The 16,000-nt window shown below is 53.0% G+C and overlaps 2 protein-coding genes across 41 annotated transcripts in view; one reads left to right on the top strand and one right to left on the bottom strand.

Annotated features, from left to right (window-relative positions):
• Positions 1-1,099: 1,099 nt before the first annotated feature.
• On the top strand, positions 1,100-9,031 carry SLFNL1 (schlafen like 1). Of its 36 annotated transcripts, none has more exons than XM_063805163.1 (6): positions 1,312-1,676; positions 3,681-3,752; positions 3,838-4,390; positions 6,639-6,983; positions 7,241-7,384; positions 8,392-9,031. In XM_063805163.1, exons 3-6 carry the CDS (start codon positions 3,956-3,958, stop codon positions 8,512-8,514), a joined length of 1,047 nt encoding a protein of 348 aa, XP_063661233.1. In that variant the 5' UTR covers positions 1,312-1,676; positions 3,681-3,752; positions 3,838-3,955; the 3' UTR covers positions 8,515-9,031.
• Positions 9,032-12,060: 3,029 nt separating this feature from the next.
• Positions 12,061-16,000, bottom strand: part of CTPS1 (CTP synthase 1) — a 32,925-nt gene continuing 28,985 nt past the window's right edge. For 3 of the 5 annotated variants that reach the window (XM_524681.8, XM_009455217.5, XM_009455219.5), the window contains exons 15-19: positions 15,905-15,960; positions 15,729-15,825; positions 15,029-15,173; positions 14,369-14,462; positions 12,061-12,965 (exon numbers count right to left, since the gene is read on the bottom strand). In XM_524681.8, the coding sequence (XP_524681.3) occupies positions 14,378-14,462; positions 15,029-15,173; positions 15,729-15,825; positions 15,905-15,960 (383 nt within the window). In that variant the 3' untranslated portion in view covers positions 12,061-12,965; positions 14,369-14,377. The remainder of the gene's footprint in view (positions 12,966-14,368; positions 14,463-15,028; positions 15,174-15,728; positions 15,826-15,904; positions 15,961-16,000) is intronic. The other 2 variants (XM_054665919.2, XM_063782086.1) reach the window with 1 other exon arrangement.

A 16,000-nucleotide genomic window follows, 5' to 3' on the forward strand; every position in this document is an offset into this window, starting at 1 on the left:
CATTAAAAGCACTCGAACGGGCCTCAGACCCAGTGCACACATGCTGCAGTGTTGGAGAGGCCACTCCGTGAACCCCAGCAGTCCAGTAGCCCACCAGGTGGAAAGGCACAGGTGCCAGAGGTCTCATGGCATCAGCTTCATGTGCTCACCCTCAATGCTGGGACAGGGAGATGACACTGACTTTGTGCTGAGCTCAGGAGGGAAACACCAAACACTTTGGGAGGTAACAGAGATCTAGGCCCCACCTAAGGCCGAATCCATGGGAGGGTGGGGCATTTTTCTGGAACACTCTGCCCTCCCCAACCGTGGCTCCACCCTGCCTGCTGGCCGTGGACTGCATTGTCCAGACACTCTTTGTGAGGGTCTTATGGGACTCCTTAAGATTGATCCCTGAGGTGTAGCAATGGTGGGCCAAATGGACACTGTTCCTGCCCTCACACTGGTGCCACACTCCCTCGTTGGCAAGAGCCTGAAGGTGAATCATCCCTCCTCCTTTACCACCAAAACAAAAAGTGTGGGAAACCTTGAGAAGAGGGTCCCGACACTTCTCCCCTCAGCAGCCCTCAGCTTTTTGCAGCCTCTTTACCTAAGTACCCTGAGTCACTGGACATGGTCTTGCCACCACATTCCGTCAGGGCAGCGCCACAGCTTCCAGCCTTCAGCCCAGAGGCAGTCACAGCCAAGCATCAGAACTGTGGCTCTGTGCCTACAGTGCCAAAGCCACTGCAGGTGCTCACAGAGGCTGGCAGCCCACAGTACCCAGGGCACAGACACTAGGCTGGAGCCACTCAAGTCAGAGAAACTCTGCAGTAACTGGGGCTGGGCCCTGTCTAAGCCAGGTGGGGATCTACAGGCTGGAGGCAGCACGCTAGGGGAGGGCTTGAGACCAAGGGAGGCTGGAGTGATGTGGGTCCCAGGACCTGGAAAGCTATGTTTGTAACTCTGCTCCCCAGAGTTCGCTCTTCTTGATCATCCTTGTTCTCTCCTGCACCTGGCTGGGCTCATTCCTCTTCCCTATCCCTCTGCCCCTTGACTGGCCTTCCTGGGCAAACAGCAGATTGTGAAGTGGGAGCTGTGGGGAAGAGGGGATGGCATGCCTGCTGTGGGTTCAGGGATTGTGGCCATGTGGGCCACCCAGTGGACACTGTCCAGATAACATGAAAAGAGGCCATCCACAGCGGCTCAGCTCTCTGCCCCTCATCTTTGGAGCCCACCTCACATTCATAAAGAGGCCTAAATTCTAGGGTTTTTTCCTTCAGTTCAAGATGAGGTTTGTCAGTGAGGTCACAGACATCCAGCAAGAGGGTTAACGGGGCTGCTTATCCCCCCACTGGGAACCCACCACTCCAAGCTGCCTGCAGAGCACCTATACTTTCTAATACTATTACCTAATACTAGAGAGCCAGAGACACCGTAAATAACCTTGTTATCTTATATATATGTATTTAAAAGATGGTTCATAAATGTATTTAGTGCTTACCATGAAAGACAATTTTTACCCCCATCTCCAAAAAGAAGTAGAACTGATTCAGCTCACAGAAGGCTGTTAAAGGCGCCAGAGAAATACGTGATGCGGTGGCTTAAAGAGACTGCCAGGAAGAGTGGGGAAAGTTGCTGCACTCAAGTCAATTTGGGAAATTTCATACAGAACAGCCACCCAATAGCAAGGCCTCTAGGTAAGTAGGGAGAACGCCTCTGGTCATGTTCAGGTGTTTCGTTTGTCAAGGTGCTTCTCCCGGACAGCTATTTCTGCACAGTTCAACACGACTTGAGTTGGCCATCTCAAAACAGCTATAGCCTCAGTTGCTGTGAGGGCACCTCATGGATGACAGAGGCAAGAAAGGCTTGAGGGAGAGGGGGTGAGGCAGGGGGAGCTTGGAGCCGTCATTCTCTAACCCTAAGAGCTGTGGACACAAAGCCGAGCCCAACCTGGCTGCTGCCTGGGCGGGCAAGGAGAGGGCACCGAACGCACTCTCCCCAGAGCCTCGCACTGCCACCAGTTGAGGCCTGCGCCCCTCTCTTCCCCACACACCATAGCCTCTTTTCTTGAGTGCTCTACCCAAACTACTGCCTCACCCCCTAGGAAACAAACATTTGGTAACATCTTCAGAAAGGCTGCTTTCAAGGAAGGCAGCTTCTCTACGCTGTCAAACAGCTTTCTTAGTTGAAGCATCTAACTGTGGCACCATCCTTACTGCCCCCAATTGGGGCTTCCAGAAGCAGTGTGGGCAAGCGCTGCCAGCCTTCTGCAGAATGATGAGCACTGGTCAGTCCTGTGCTGATAAAGACTGTGTGTCACCCATGTCTTGGTTTCTCAAACAGCAGGTAACAACCTCATCTTCCCAAAGAGATAGATAGCTATGCCTGACCTATTTTTCAGGGCTCTTCTGGACAGCAGCCTCTGTCTCCAGCACAGAGAAGGGCCTGGCATCAGGGGGAGCCCTGGAGCCTACCATGTGCCTCCTGCTCCATCTTGGGAGCAGCTGGGCCCTGTCAGTACTCAGTAGAGCCTGGGATTGGTGACTGACTAAAGAGGGAGGTGGAGGCTTTAGGCAGCAGCGCTGAAAGAGGTGGCAAGAGGTGACCTGCATGGGAACTGGGGCCTGAAGAGACATCACTAAGGGGGGAAGTGTCTTCAGTTCTCAAATTCTGGAAGCTGTCAGGGGAAGGGAGTCCCACAGCCAAGCTGCATGGTGGGTGGGCCGCTGGGTCTGCTTCCAGTGTGTGGTGGGACCCACAGGGAGCTGAGTTTTCCTGTTTGATTTCCCGCACCCAGCCTGCCTGTGGCTGGCCAAGAAGGCATTGTTGAACCTCATGAGATCACAGAGGTAGCTGTGCAGGCCCCGCCCACTTCCTATAACCCTGGTTCTGGCCGTCCCTGTGCCAAGCCTCCAAGTGCCCTGAGAGCTACCGGCCAGGGGTCGGGAGGCTATGGGAGCTCAGGGCAGGCACCTCCCATGCTCCCGCGGGAGCCACCAGGACATGAAGGTCATAGGCCTCTCCTCTCCTCCTCTTCCTGTTTGACCTGAATGCCCCCAGGCCAACTGCCTCAAGGATTCCATCTGAGAAGATGCAGGCTGGGTGTGTGGGGAGCAGTAGAGGGGCTGGTGTGTGCACATATGTGCACAGCTCAGGACAGAGGCTCCCTAGACTTGGGGCGGGGGCACTAGGGCCCCAACTCTAACCCTCGTTCTGCCCTGTTGACCTCTGCTCTCTGGACCAAAAATGGAGGACTCAGTCTAGACTAGTTCTTAGGGTCTAGGAGCCACCTTAAGTTATGTTTATATGCGAAGGCCATTTTTCTGAGAGGCCATAGCTTTCATCAGTGTGCCAAAAAGCGTGAGATCCTCTGCTCTAAAAGCCTCTGCCCCAGCGCTGCCTAGTTTCAGAGCCCCCGATGGCCTCACATGGGGTTTTAGAGCAGGCAGAGAAGCTGCAATGGGGCCACCAGCCAGTCCTCAGAGTCCTGGGTTAAGGCCTCCTCTCCAGGAGGCCCTGTTTAAAGGTTTTCTCTGTTGCCTGGAGGCAGGAGTGAACTTCTGGTAGGCAGGAAACCCTGAGGGTACCTAGGAGGCCCCTAGCCTGTGGGTTGGGGAGGGAAGACAGGACCCCTGGGGCCACTGAAATGGTGGAGCTCTCAGAGACCTGAGTTCTGGTCCCTTCTGCCACTCTTTGGGCAGATCCCCTGTCTTCCCACAGGCCCTGTGTCTTGCTCAGTCCACCTGACTCTGCTTTCTCATCCTAGGCCTCAGGTGGGTGGCAGGCCCTTTCCTGCTTGCCCTCTGCCCTCCCTCTCTCTGGCCCTGCCCAGTCTCTGCCAATCTGTGTGCCTCCCAGGAGCCGGGACACTCCCTGAGTCCTCTGGGAGCCCTTAAGCCACACTGAGAACACAGACCCTCGGAGAAGCAGCCAGCAGTGAGGAATCCTGGAACCCCTTCCCAGGGAGAGCCTTCCCATGACCCCCATGAAGAGATCAGTGCAAACACAGGTGTCAGAGCCCTTCACGGAGTCCTGGGGTGAGGAGTCCCTGCCGGAGCTACCCGCAGAGCAGTCCCTGACGGAGTACTCTGACCTCGAGGAGGCTCCCTCGGCACACACTCTCTATGTGGGCCATCTGAACCCCCAGTTCTCAGTGCCAGTGCTTGCTTGCCTGCTGCGAGACACCCTGGAGCGGCTGGAGATGCCGGTGGCACGGGAGCACATTGAAGTGGTGAGGCGGCCGCGGAAGGCCTATGCACTGGTGCAGGTGACTGTCCACAGGGACACCCTGGCCTCCCTCCCCTGGCGCCTGCAGACGGCCCTGGAGGAGCACCTAATCCTCAAGGAGTTGGCAGCCCGTGGGAAGGAGCTGCTATTGAGTGAGGCCCAAGGGCCCTTCAGCCACAGAGAGGTAAGTGGGACTTTTCCCAAGCAAGCTCCAAAGCCTCACCCCAAGGGAGAGCCTCTGAGTGGGAGTGGCCTGCAGAGTGGGGATGGAGGGGTGTCTCTGGGGAAGCAGGGACAAATCTGCAAACTTGGGGGCTGCTACTCAAATGACCATGGCTTGCGGCTGGTACTGCCAGCTTTCTCTGGGAAAAACAGTTTGCCTCAAGCTCAAGCCCGACGCTTGTGTGAAGAAAGGCCACGAGGGGACCTCCTCTCCTTAGGTCCTTTTACATTCCAGCCTCTGGGCCTGGGAGACCGTAGAAGACACAGGGGCCCTGATTTTCTCCTTGGCCCAACTCATTTGTTCAATTGACAAACATGAACACCCCCTCTGTGCCAAGAGTAAGGCAGGGATGAGAGGCCCAGCCAGGCCCCCAAGAAGCCCTGCATCTGTGGCCAGAGCTGGACAGCCACCCACCGAGCTGCAAGGTGGCTGCGCTCAGAGCTGTGAGAGAACACAGGAAGGTTTGCCCTGCTCCCTGGGGACAGATTAACAGGGGAAGTGAAATCCAGGCCGGGACTTAGGGAGTTGGACAGGCACTTGCAAGGGAGGACATTCCAGGCAAGGGACACAGAATATGCAGAGGAACCTGGGGGCTTAGAGGGAGTGTCATGTCTGCAGAAGGGCAAACCATTTGGTGTCCCTGGAGCTCCCACTAAAGGCTGCAGGGGGTGCTAAGGAAGGAAGTTGGGCCAGAAGGTACGGTAGGGGCCAGGTCACCAAGGCTATCATCCAAGGCAAGGCTGAACCGCTGGCTTTATTGGGTGGGACATGGGACGTTAGGATAGGTCACTCCATGAGACACGTGATTTTGGTTTCTTTTGGTGTGAAAATGATGGTGTTTAAACTGTTGCAGAACTAAAAGGCTCTGTGGCTTACATTTCAACTCAATTTCACATTTGTATGAAGTTTATCCTGTTTCTAAGACTGATAAATTCATCTTCTCTGGGGAGCTGCAGGGCTGGTAGGGAGGTGCCTCGGTCTCCTCACCCCAACCCACGCTCATGAAAGAATTGTGAGGAGTAACAATCTGCCTTGAAGTTAGCGTCACTAAGGAGGGTTGGCTGGGCGCGGTGGCTCACGCTTGTAATCCCAGCACTTTGGGAGGCTGAGGCGGGCAGATCACAAGGTCAGGAGATCGAGACCATGGTGAAACCCCGTCTCTACTAAAAATACAAAAAAATTAGCTGGGCGTGGTGGCGGGCGCCTGTAGTCCCAGCTACTCGGGAGGCTGAGGCAGGAGAATGGCTTGAACCCGGAAGGCGGAGCTTGCAGTGAGCCGAGATCGCGCCACTGCACTCCATCCAGCCTGGGTGACAGAGCGAGACTCTGTCTCAAAAAAAAAAAAAAAAACAAAAAAAAACAGGAGGGTTGACATGAAAGGGTGAGCCTGGAAGCAGGGAGGTCAGGGAGGGGCTCGCTGGGGAGGCCCAGACTAGGAAGTGGCCCCGAGGAGGCTCACACCGAGCCCTCGAGCAGAGCCCAAACCATGAAAGGAGATTCAGGAGGCGCAGAAGAAAGTGGGGATTAGGGCGGACTTGTCAATAGCCCAGCAAGTAGTGGGCAAAGGTTTGAAATCAGGAAGTGGGTGGGGTACCTGGGAGTCCCCCTCCATTCAGGGTACTGCAGCTCTGTCACAGGGTGCTGAGATACCTGCTGGAATGATCTGGTTCTGGGCCTCAGGGGCCTGTCTGCAACCCAAGTAAGAAAAAATGGGCCCACACGTTTCCCAGCACCCAGCCCTGAGAAGCAGAAATCTCTTCTTCCCCACCAGGCATCCCACAGCTCACCTGGGAAGGGCCCAGCTTGGCAGGGAAAGGAGCACTGACTGGAACCCTCAATCCAGCAGGGTTTCCTGCCTCGGCTGTAGGAGGGTGGGCAGAACTGGGCCCCTCGGCCTGGTGAGGGGCATCAGGATGTCCGTAAGAGTCAGGCTGCAGCAGGGGCCTGACTGGGGGTTCTTGCAGTCCTTCTCAAGGTCAGGGCTCCCATTTTCTGGCTGGACCCATACATTCATTCTTGACTACCACCCTAGGAGAAGGAGGAGGAGGAGGAGGACAGTGGCCTGAGCCCTGGCCCCAGTCCAGGCTCTGGTGTCCCGCTGCCCACCTGGCCTACACACACACTGCCTGATAGGCCCCAGGCCCAGCAGCTGCAGAGCTGCCAGGGCCGGCCCAGTGGCGTGTGCTCCGACAGTGCCATTGTGCACCAGCAGATCGTGGGCAAGGACCAGCTCTTCCAGGGTGCCTTCCTGGGCAGCGAGACCCGCAATATGGAATTCAAGCGGGGTAGCGGCGAGTACCTCAGCCTGGCCTTCAAGCACCACGTGCGGCGCTACGTGTGCGCCTTCCTCAACAGCGAGGGCGGCAGCCTGCTCGTGGGAGTAGAGGACAGCGGCCTGGTGCAGGGCATCCGCTGCAGCCACCGTGACGAGGACCGCGCACGCCTGCTGGTGGACTCCATCCTGCAGGGCTTCAAGCCTCAGATCTTTCCCGATGCCTACACTCTCACCTTCATCCCTGTGATCAGTACCTCGGAGACCAGCGTCCCCCTCAAGGTGAGCCTGCAGGACAGGAGGGCCTCTGGGCCTGTCATCTGTCATCACTCAGTAAGATGATGGCCTGCGCTCCTGCCAGGCAGTGCTGGGGCAGGGACGGGACTGGGGGCCACAGGAGAAGAGGCTGGGGATGGCCCCTGTGCCAGCCCTGCTGGCCTGCCCTAAGGAATCAGTGAGCAACGCTGAGCAGCCTGGCAGGATGGGGGCTGCCGACCGTGAGGGGCGGCGCCTCCAGAGCTGCTGTTGCCCCTACCAAGGTGATCCGCCTGACCGTGCACACCCCCAAGGCCCAGAGCCAGCCGCAACTCTACCAGACAGACCAGGGGGAGGTGTTTCTGCGGCGCGACGGGAGCATCCAGGGCCCGCTGTCTGCCAGCGCCATCCAGGAGTGGTGCAGGCAGGTATGGAAGCTGAGGCCAGTGGGTAGGGTGGAGTGGAGCTGACCCCAGACCCCTTCAGCCACCCACTGAGCAGCCCAGGGCAAGCCACCATGGTTCCCTGGGTCCTGCATCACCCCGTTTAACCCAAGGGGTTGGAATACAATCACACCACATCCCATAGTCCGCGGGTAGGTGGCTGGTGGGAAGGAAGAGGCCCAAGCTCTCTCCTTTTAAAAATCTATGCAGTGGCCAGGCGCAGTGGCTCACGCCTGTAATCCCAGCACTTTGGGAGGATGAGGCGAACAGATCACAAGGTCAGGAGTTCGAGACCAGCCTGGCCAACATGGTGAACCCTCATCTCTACTAAAAATACAAAAATTAGCTGGGCATGGTGGCGGGCGCCTGTAGTTCCAAATACTCGAGAGGCTGAGGCAGGAGAATCGATCGAATCTGGGAAGCGGAGGTTGCAGTGAGCCGAGATCACGCCACTGCACTCCAGCCTGGGCGACAGACCGAGACTCCATCTCAAAAAAAAAAAAAAATTATATGCAGTATCCCCCCTTCAGGGGTGCCTGAAACCCCTCACCCTCTACTTGGGCAGTTAACACACTCGATCTTGAGTGAGGGAGCAGAGAGATTGGAATGTTGAGATGTCACCAGAAAACCCCAAGGACTATACACTGCATTTTAGGGGAGGCCCTAAAGCGGCAGAGGGGGCAAGACACAGTCCCAAGGAAGAGCTTTTTCAAGAGGGAAACAGAGAATGGAGGACAAGGGACCAACAGTGAGGAGGCACATGGCCTGCCCAGCATGGAGGAGGCTCCCTTCCATGGCTGGCAGCCGGCAGCTTCCCTCAGGCTGACACGGTTGAAGGTGGCAGCAGGCCGAGGGGCCTGACTTTTCCCCTAGCTGAGAAAGCTCTCAGGCTCCTGGGCTTTGCCTTCCTCCCTCAGTTTGGCCCCAGGTGGAGGACGGACAGGTCCGAGACCAGGCGGGCTTGGCCACATGCTTTTCCCATGTCCCCTCAGAGGTGGCTGGTGGAGCTGGGCAAGCTGGAAGAGAAGATGAAGGCACTGACGATGGAGAAGGAGCAGCTCCAGCAGCAGCTGCAGCAGCACGGGCCTGTGTCCTGCACCTGCTGTGTCCTGTGAGGGTCCTGAGGAGCAGGCAGGACGGCACGGCACTCTCCACCTGAGACCCAGGGATTTCCTGTTTGAGTGTAAGGCCAACCAGTAAAGCCCATGCGGGCCGCTGAGAGGCGGACAGGGACTCCTTCAACATGGCACATGAGCAGGCACCCATGTGGCTTCAACCCTGACAGACCCATCTGTGTAGCCAAGAAACTGCTCTCAGCCCTGTCCCCAAATGACCTTACTTTCAGAAAGAATGCATAAAACCCTGCCCAGAGCTCCCCTAGGGCTAAGCTATAAGGGATTGTCCTTCTCCCTAAAACGCTCATTTGGCCCAGGCTGAGGTCTGTGACTCCAGTTGGCTACACAGTGCCAGAAAGGAATCTGTCATCTCAGGAAAGCCCCTCAAAGATGGCGAGGCATATTTGATGACTGTGGTTACAGGGCAAGAGGCCACCCTGCAGCCCCCACCCCTGACTTGCTGGAACTTGTGACTGTCAAAGCTCCATTAATAAATTACATGCACCTGGGACAAGAATGGTTCTTTCTAGGACACTGGGTCAGCCGGTCAGATGCTGCAGGGTCATGAGTCCCAGGCCCAGCCCACCTCTGTCCAGGAGGCAGAGGACAGACCTGCAAGGGCAGGGAGCCCAGCCCCTCAGACTCCAGTCCAGCTCTGTCTTAAAGACCAGGGACCGTGGGGCAAAGTGCTATGCCTCTGTGCTTCAGTTTCTTCATCTATAAGACAGTGACAATGGCCAGAGGCATTTTGTCACCATCGGGCCAGTGCCCTGTGTCTACGCCAGCTGTGGCACAGAGCAGCACCTCACACTAAGGGTTTCAGTTCCTTTCCAAGACCCCTCTGGTCCAGTAAGACCGTTAGCTTAAAACAAACAAAAAAAACCAGACTCCTCCAGCTGCTTCCTGCCTCTGGCCGTTTCTCCTGCTGTCTCCACCAGCTGAGCCAGAGGTTGCAAAGCCAGAGTCTGATCACACTCATGCCGCACCTGCGCCCATAGCCCTCCAAATTCTTCAAGAGCAAAGCCCAAACTTGATGGCCTACATGGTTCTCCACCACCTAGCCCACCCAACCTCAATGTCTTCCGCCCCTTGTGTAAGCCACTTCAGCCACGCCCACCAACTTGTTTCATTTGCACTCCTGCCTCGGGGCCTCTGCGCTACATAGCGGCCTATTTCCTTTCCTCTCCACCTTCAAGTCCATGCTTAATTTCCCACCCACCCTATTTTAAAGACACCACCTCCCAGCACTGCCACTCCCCTGCTCTCTTCCACCCTTGGTCTCCATCTATGAACTACCACACTCTGTAGCTTATATTTGGTGCTTCCCCCACTGAATACCTGCTCTGGGGGACAGGGGTTTGGGTATGGCTGGCATATGGTAGACACCCAATAAATACCTACTGGTGAGACAATTAAGGATACTCCTAAATTTGGGGTCTGAGCCACCAGAAAATCACCAAACCTTGTTGAACAGGGCATTTCACAGGACTAGTGTTCCATAGAACACACTTCAGTTGATCCCCTAAAACTTGAAGACCCTGGCCACATCCACAGCAGACACAGATGAGAACTTTGGAACCCTCAGCCCCTCCACTCACCAGCCAGGTGACATTTTCTGGGTGATCACAACTGCTCTGAGACCTGGTTTTCCCACTTAGCAAAGAGCACACAACCCCTGCCTCGGCTGCCATTCATGCTGGTTCTAGGGACCAATGTGATCACAGACACCTATATGGTGGCAGGTTACCAAACTCCTGCTGCTCACCCCCTGAGCTGCCCCAAGGTCACCAAGACTGTTTGAAAACTATACAAATGTGTTACTCAAGAAGGAGGAGTGGCATTTCTGAGCACCTTCCACGGTCCAGGTACCATGCTAAATGCTAGTCCAGGCACCACAATCCTCGGAAATGTTTTTGGGGGGAAAAGAGCAGATTTCTACAAAGGAAGGGTGAAGTCAGGCTTCAGCCCAGCTGCTCCAGACTGCTAAGAATTGCCCAGATCCCCTGGACTGAAGGGAAGTTCCCTGGACTGAAGGACGTTACTGAAGGGAAGTTACACATAGCTGTGCCTATTGTTAGGTCACATTAAGAAAGGAACGAGGAATGTGACCAGCTTTCCTCCCCACGAGGGAGAAGCCTCCGGGGACGGGTCAGTAAACACTGGGCACAGGTTGCCCTCCTGTAAATCCAGCTTCAGCCCTATCCTGTCTGCCACAGCCAGCGTGGCGGGGCTGCTCGGGCTTTGCAAGCCCTGGAGAGCCATCTGGGATCTCTTTTTTCAGAAACCTTACATTATGTGGCCAGCACTTGACAAGTGATCAGCCAAAGTGATCTTAAACATAGGGGCAGGAACTTAATTACTGGGAGGCTTTTTCACACCACCCACACACCCAGCCATTGTGGGGGACCATGATGTCAACAACGGGCGTGTCAGACCCTCAGTTTGGGGAATGTTTGAAAAAAAACGGGCCAGACGTGGTGGCTCACGCCTGTAATCCCAGCACTTTGGGAGGCTGAGATGAGCAGATCACAGCCAGCCTAGCCAACATAGTGAAACCCCATCTCTACTAAAAATACAAAAAAATTAGACGGGCGTGGTGGCAGGCACCTGTAATCCCAGCTACTTGGGAAGGTGAGGCAAACAGAATCACTTGAACCTGCAAGGTGGAGGTGGCAGTGAGCCAAGATCACGCCACTGTACTCCAGCCCAGGCAACAGTGTGAGACTCCATCTCAAAAAAAAGACTATTGACCAGGTGCAATGGCTCATGCCTATAATCCCTGCACTATGGGAGGATCGCCTGAGGCCAGGCGTTCAAGACCAGCCTGGCCAACACAGCGAGACCCTGTCTCTCTATTAAAAAAAAAAAAAACATTTAATTAGCTGGGCGTGGTGATGTGAACCTGTAGTCCCAGCTACTTGGAAGGCTGAGGTGGGAGGATCTTATGAGCCCAGGAGGTCTGCAGCAAGCCGTGCTTGTGCCACTGCACTCCAGCCTGGGCAACAGAGTGAGACCCTGACTCAAAAAAATAAATAAATAAATAAAATTTAAAATGAAGACAATCTCCTGGTACCACCAGGTGGGAGAAGAGGTTAGAATTATGCTCAATCAGCCACGTTCAAAGTACCATAACAAGCAGTTCTGCTGGTGAAGACAGTCTGGCCCACTGCTCACTGGCTGTGTATATGGGGTACCCACGTCCAGTGCCTGGCAGAGCAAAGGACCACCTTCCTAAACCATGCTTATCCCTCCCCTTTCTCAGTCATAAATAGCACCATAATAGCACCCATGCACCTTTTCATCTCACTCTACATGCTGAGAACCTGTATTTGAAGCTTTATGAAAAATTCTGGTTCCTATTAAAAAGAAAGCCTCATTTCTTAGTTTTTAAACAAACTCTCAGGTTGTCTGCTGAGTCAAGGCTGCTCACCTGCAGGAGCACCCGGCACTGACAATTCAGCTGACTGCACACAAGCACGCCAGCAACGTGCTCAGACGCTTCCCATCTGGCCAATGACATAAAGAGAATGAGAAGCAAAGCATGTCTCTTATTCTGCATTACTGATTTATTTCTTAAGTTAGAGTACACATTGAGTCTGGCCAGAATATAGTGGCACGTAGCTATGCCTATTGCTAGGTCACATTAAGAAAGTAACTTCATATTGCCCTTTCAACTGCAGTAACACCATCCTGGAAGAAAAATGGACCCTCCAGTCAAAGCTGTCTATATATGAGAGGGTTTTAGAGGAAGTTTCCCCAAAAGATTCTTTGTTCTGTAAGTGACCCCTTGATGCAAGGAGTGTTTCCCAGCCCTAGAAATAGGAAGCGCAGCCACAGGCATGGGGATTTTAAAATCGCGCTTCAGAGACAGACATCTTGGTGTTTCATGTTGACACCAAACTGACCGTCCCTTTGAATGAGGACCAGCCACAGTTGGCACTGAGAATTCCCCCCAACTCAGGGCAGTATAGAGATTTTGTCTCTGGTTTCATGGCTTAGTGGCAAGCAACACCCTGAGGTTCCCAGCACCAAGTGTTCAAATCCTAGCTAAAATCCTCTCTCCATGCTCGGTAAGTCCATGTGGCACACTTTATAACGGTCTAGGTATCCAAGGGAAAGCGACAGGCAACGCGCTAGCATCTGCAATGACGCGAGGTAGTTGAGAAACAAGGTGACCGATGGGGCACTCTGCAGCCCCACCCACCATCGGTTCCCATCGCGATGTTCTGCCGCAACTCAAGAACTGCAAGGAGAGTGTCACGCAACAGGCAGACACCACAGAGGAGCCAGTACACATGATGGGACATGCAAGTGACAAGTTTCCCAAATACCTTTCCGCATAATAAAATAATCTTAATAAAAACATAATTTAAAGAAAGTGTCCAAAGCCGAGTGTAAAGTCAGAGCTGTAAACTCTACCCAAGTTTGAAGGGTCTCTTGAAGAATCATCCCTGTTTAAAAGAAAAAAAAAAAGTGGGAATTATATGATGTACATTAAAGTAGAAAAGTTAGAATTTCTAGTCAGCTGCCATGGGAAACTAAGCCTGCTTTTCATGGCAGAGCAGTAGAAGGAGCCTACTGGGAATAATTAGACGCTAAATTTATAATTCCTACAGAATCAGACCTTTTCAAGACCTCACACATCGACTTCTACAACCACCCAATGCAAGCATTCTTTCTCCACAGCACCTCGTAACAGTGTCACTAACGGGCAATTCTCCACTTGCGAGGCAGTCAGAAATTCCATGTAACTGACCAAATATCTCCCTCCTTCACTGGTAACATTTCTTGTTGTATCAGCTCCTTAGACTGTGAAACAGCCTATAGCAAACTCCCTGGTCAGGGGATTAATGAGTCCATCCGTGTTAAACGCTTACCTAGCACACAGGCCCTCCTCCTGATACTAACTTCTCATGCCTACCCAGCACCTACTTAGGCTATGCCAGGACAGGGGGTCAACCAACCAAGGCAGGAGGGGAAACAGCTGGGATCAGCAGGTCAGACCGGCACTGACCCAGCACCAGAGGCCCACTGGTGATGAACACACGGTGTGCAGGATTCAGGGAGGTCCCCCTGCCCAGGCCTTAGGGCAGGAGCGGTGGAACCACACACCCATACCCCTGGTTCTTCTTCCAGACCCCAGATGACTGACACTCCCTCATTTGATACCTCACCAGCAGAACGCGTACTTCTGCCAACACAGTCCACACAGTTATCTCAAAGGACATTTACATTTTGTGGCAGTGCCCACAGTTATTGCACTTTATGAACCTACAAACCCTGTCACTTAATAGACAAACATTCGACGTCTATTTGGCAATTGTTCCAACTTTGAAGGCATTCCAGAATAAGCAGCAATCAACAAAAAAAAGTTCTCTAAGCAGTGTCAGTTTTAAAGTACTTCCTGATGAAAACCTGAGGCTCTGCAGAAATGACAAGTGCCACATTGTTGTATCTGTCCCTTCCTTCAAGATCTCCAAAATTTACAGCTACATCAAACAATAGGGTCTAAGAATTCAGACCCTCCCCTTCCCCGCCCCAGAACTGGTCAGACTGGCACCAGAATGTAGTAATCAGTATTGAGACAACTGCCCAGTGACCATGCTCCCCAAGCTGTCATCCCCAGGGCAGGACTGGGAGGTGCACTGCAACTTGGAGGAAGGACTGCCCATTTGATACCCACAATGACCTCACTACTTTCTTTTCTCTCTCAACCTTTGGATTATATTCAAGACCTCACCACTTTCATTCCTGGCAGATAAAAATTTTCAGCCCTAAACTTCCATGATATTCTTGCAATCGCAGTGTGTTATCACCATGTTTTTAAAAACTAAAACTTTAAAGTACCACTTACGCTACAAGATCAGTCATGATTTATTGATGGAAACTTCAGTTCGGTGATTTCAGAGTCAGGGGAGCTGCTTCCACTCCTGTCACTATAGGTGTCCCTGTAGAATTCAGATGGTTTACGCATCATCTCCCACCAAAAACTCACTTTACGTCCCTGTTTTTGTAACCACGGTTCCTACAGGGACACTTGCCTGCACATGGCAGGAATCACAAAGACTGTTTGCTACATATTTAACATGAAACTGCAGAAAGATTTCCTTCTTCTAGCTACAAAAGATATACATTCCATTTATACTTCAGTCACACACCCTACCACCAACTCTGAGTACTGGTTCTGGATAAAGGTGGCAATGGGACATAAACCTACCCATTGTGGCTTACTTCCCAGGAAAAACTAGTTCCCCTTAACATGGGTCAGAGGGTCCTACGCCAAGTGTGATCTGGTCAGCACCACCAGAGCTCAGATGCTGCAGAAAGGGGGACCTGGCCAATATGCCAGGGAAACACTGTGAGAAAGCTCCGGGAAAGGAGAGGAAACTTTCGCCCCAGGCGCCTGTGGCTTTTTTTTCTTATGACTGACTGTGACGTGTTGCTGTAATGAATCAGCGACCACCTAAAGGACTAGAGAAGACTAATGGATTACTGAAGCAAAGAGTGCGCCTACCTGGGTGAGAGCCTGCAGCCTTTCTGGAGGTAATGTGAGAGCCGCCCCACAGAGGCCAGGAGGAGGCCAAAGTATGGTGGGGAGGGCTTGATAGGTCTGGACAGGAACTCAGGGTGGTACTGAACCCCAACAAAAAAGGGATGATCTGAAATAGAGATTCAAAAGAAACAGCTTCATTGTGAAGGTTATGCACAAATTGTAAAAGAACAAAATCTGCTTAAATGTTTGTTTCCATAGGCCCTAAAATAATTTGAAAATGACTTTCTCATTTGAATCTAGATAAAGGTAACCTCAAAGCATGAGTGATCTGACACCCTTTCTCCAGCACTGTTTGTGCTGTCCCCTCCTGGCTGAAGGCCTCCTGTCCAGGGTCCCGCCCAAGACCCTGGCTCCCAGGATTTCTGTAGACTGAGTCTTGCGGTTCAGGAGAGGGCTGAAGTGGCTTTAGTACCAACTCCAAGCATTTTGGAGAAGGAGAAACTGCGGCCAGAAGTTAAATGGCTCCCCGAGGAAGGCCATGTACCAGAAAGAAGTTTCTAGAGTCCAGACCCCACGTTTATCAAGACCCCTTCCCTCATGAGACAGTGCTGCTTCCTAATTCTGTTAGGTCAGGAGCAACAAGATAACATTTTTATATTTTCCCATATGCCAAGAAAACTTTACTAAGTTTTCCATTAAATAAAACTGCCCGAATAATCACCTTCTAACTCCACAATTTCCATTCTCTCTCCTTCAACATCTTGGCCAACAAACTTCAAGCCTTGTTCTTCCAAACACTTTTTCCAGACTGGATTCACCTGTTGAGGCATGAAAAATAATTCTGCTGGTCTCTCAGCTCACTATCTTTCCAGAGTACCAGCAAGCTGGAATCCTCACCTCAAATCGGTGGCGGTGCCTCTCTTCCAAGTAGTCTGCGTCTCCATAGAGTTTCCCTGGCAAAACAAACGGGCTGGATGTAAAGAACTTTATCTC

Source organism: Pan troglodytes, chromosome 1 (genome assembly GCF_028858775.2).
Source record: "Pan troglodytes isolate AG18354 chromosome 1, NHGRI_mPanTro3-v2.0_pri, whole genome shotgun sequence".
Taxonomy (NCBI): Eukaryota; Metazoa; Chordata; class Mammalia; order Primates; family Hominidae; genus Pan; species Pan troglodytes.

Bases quoted from the DNA above. Each gene is read 5' to 3' on its own strand.
- SLFNL1 (XM_054672064.2), top strand. From the start codon at position 3,956: ATGACCCCCATGAAGAGATCAGTGCAAACACAGGTGTCAGAGCCCTTC. The intron at 4,391-6,461 runs GTAAGTGGGACT...CTACCACCCTAG, and splicing joins GGCCCTTCAGCCACAGAGAG to GAGAAGGAGGAGGAGGAGGA. The intron at 6,984-7,240 runs GTGAGCCTGCAG...GCCCCTACCAAG, and splicing joins AGACCAGCGTCCCCCTCAAG to GTGATCCGCCTGACCGTGCA.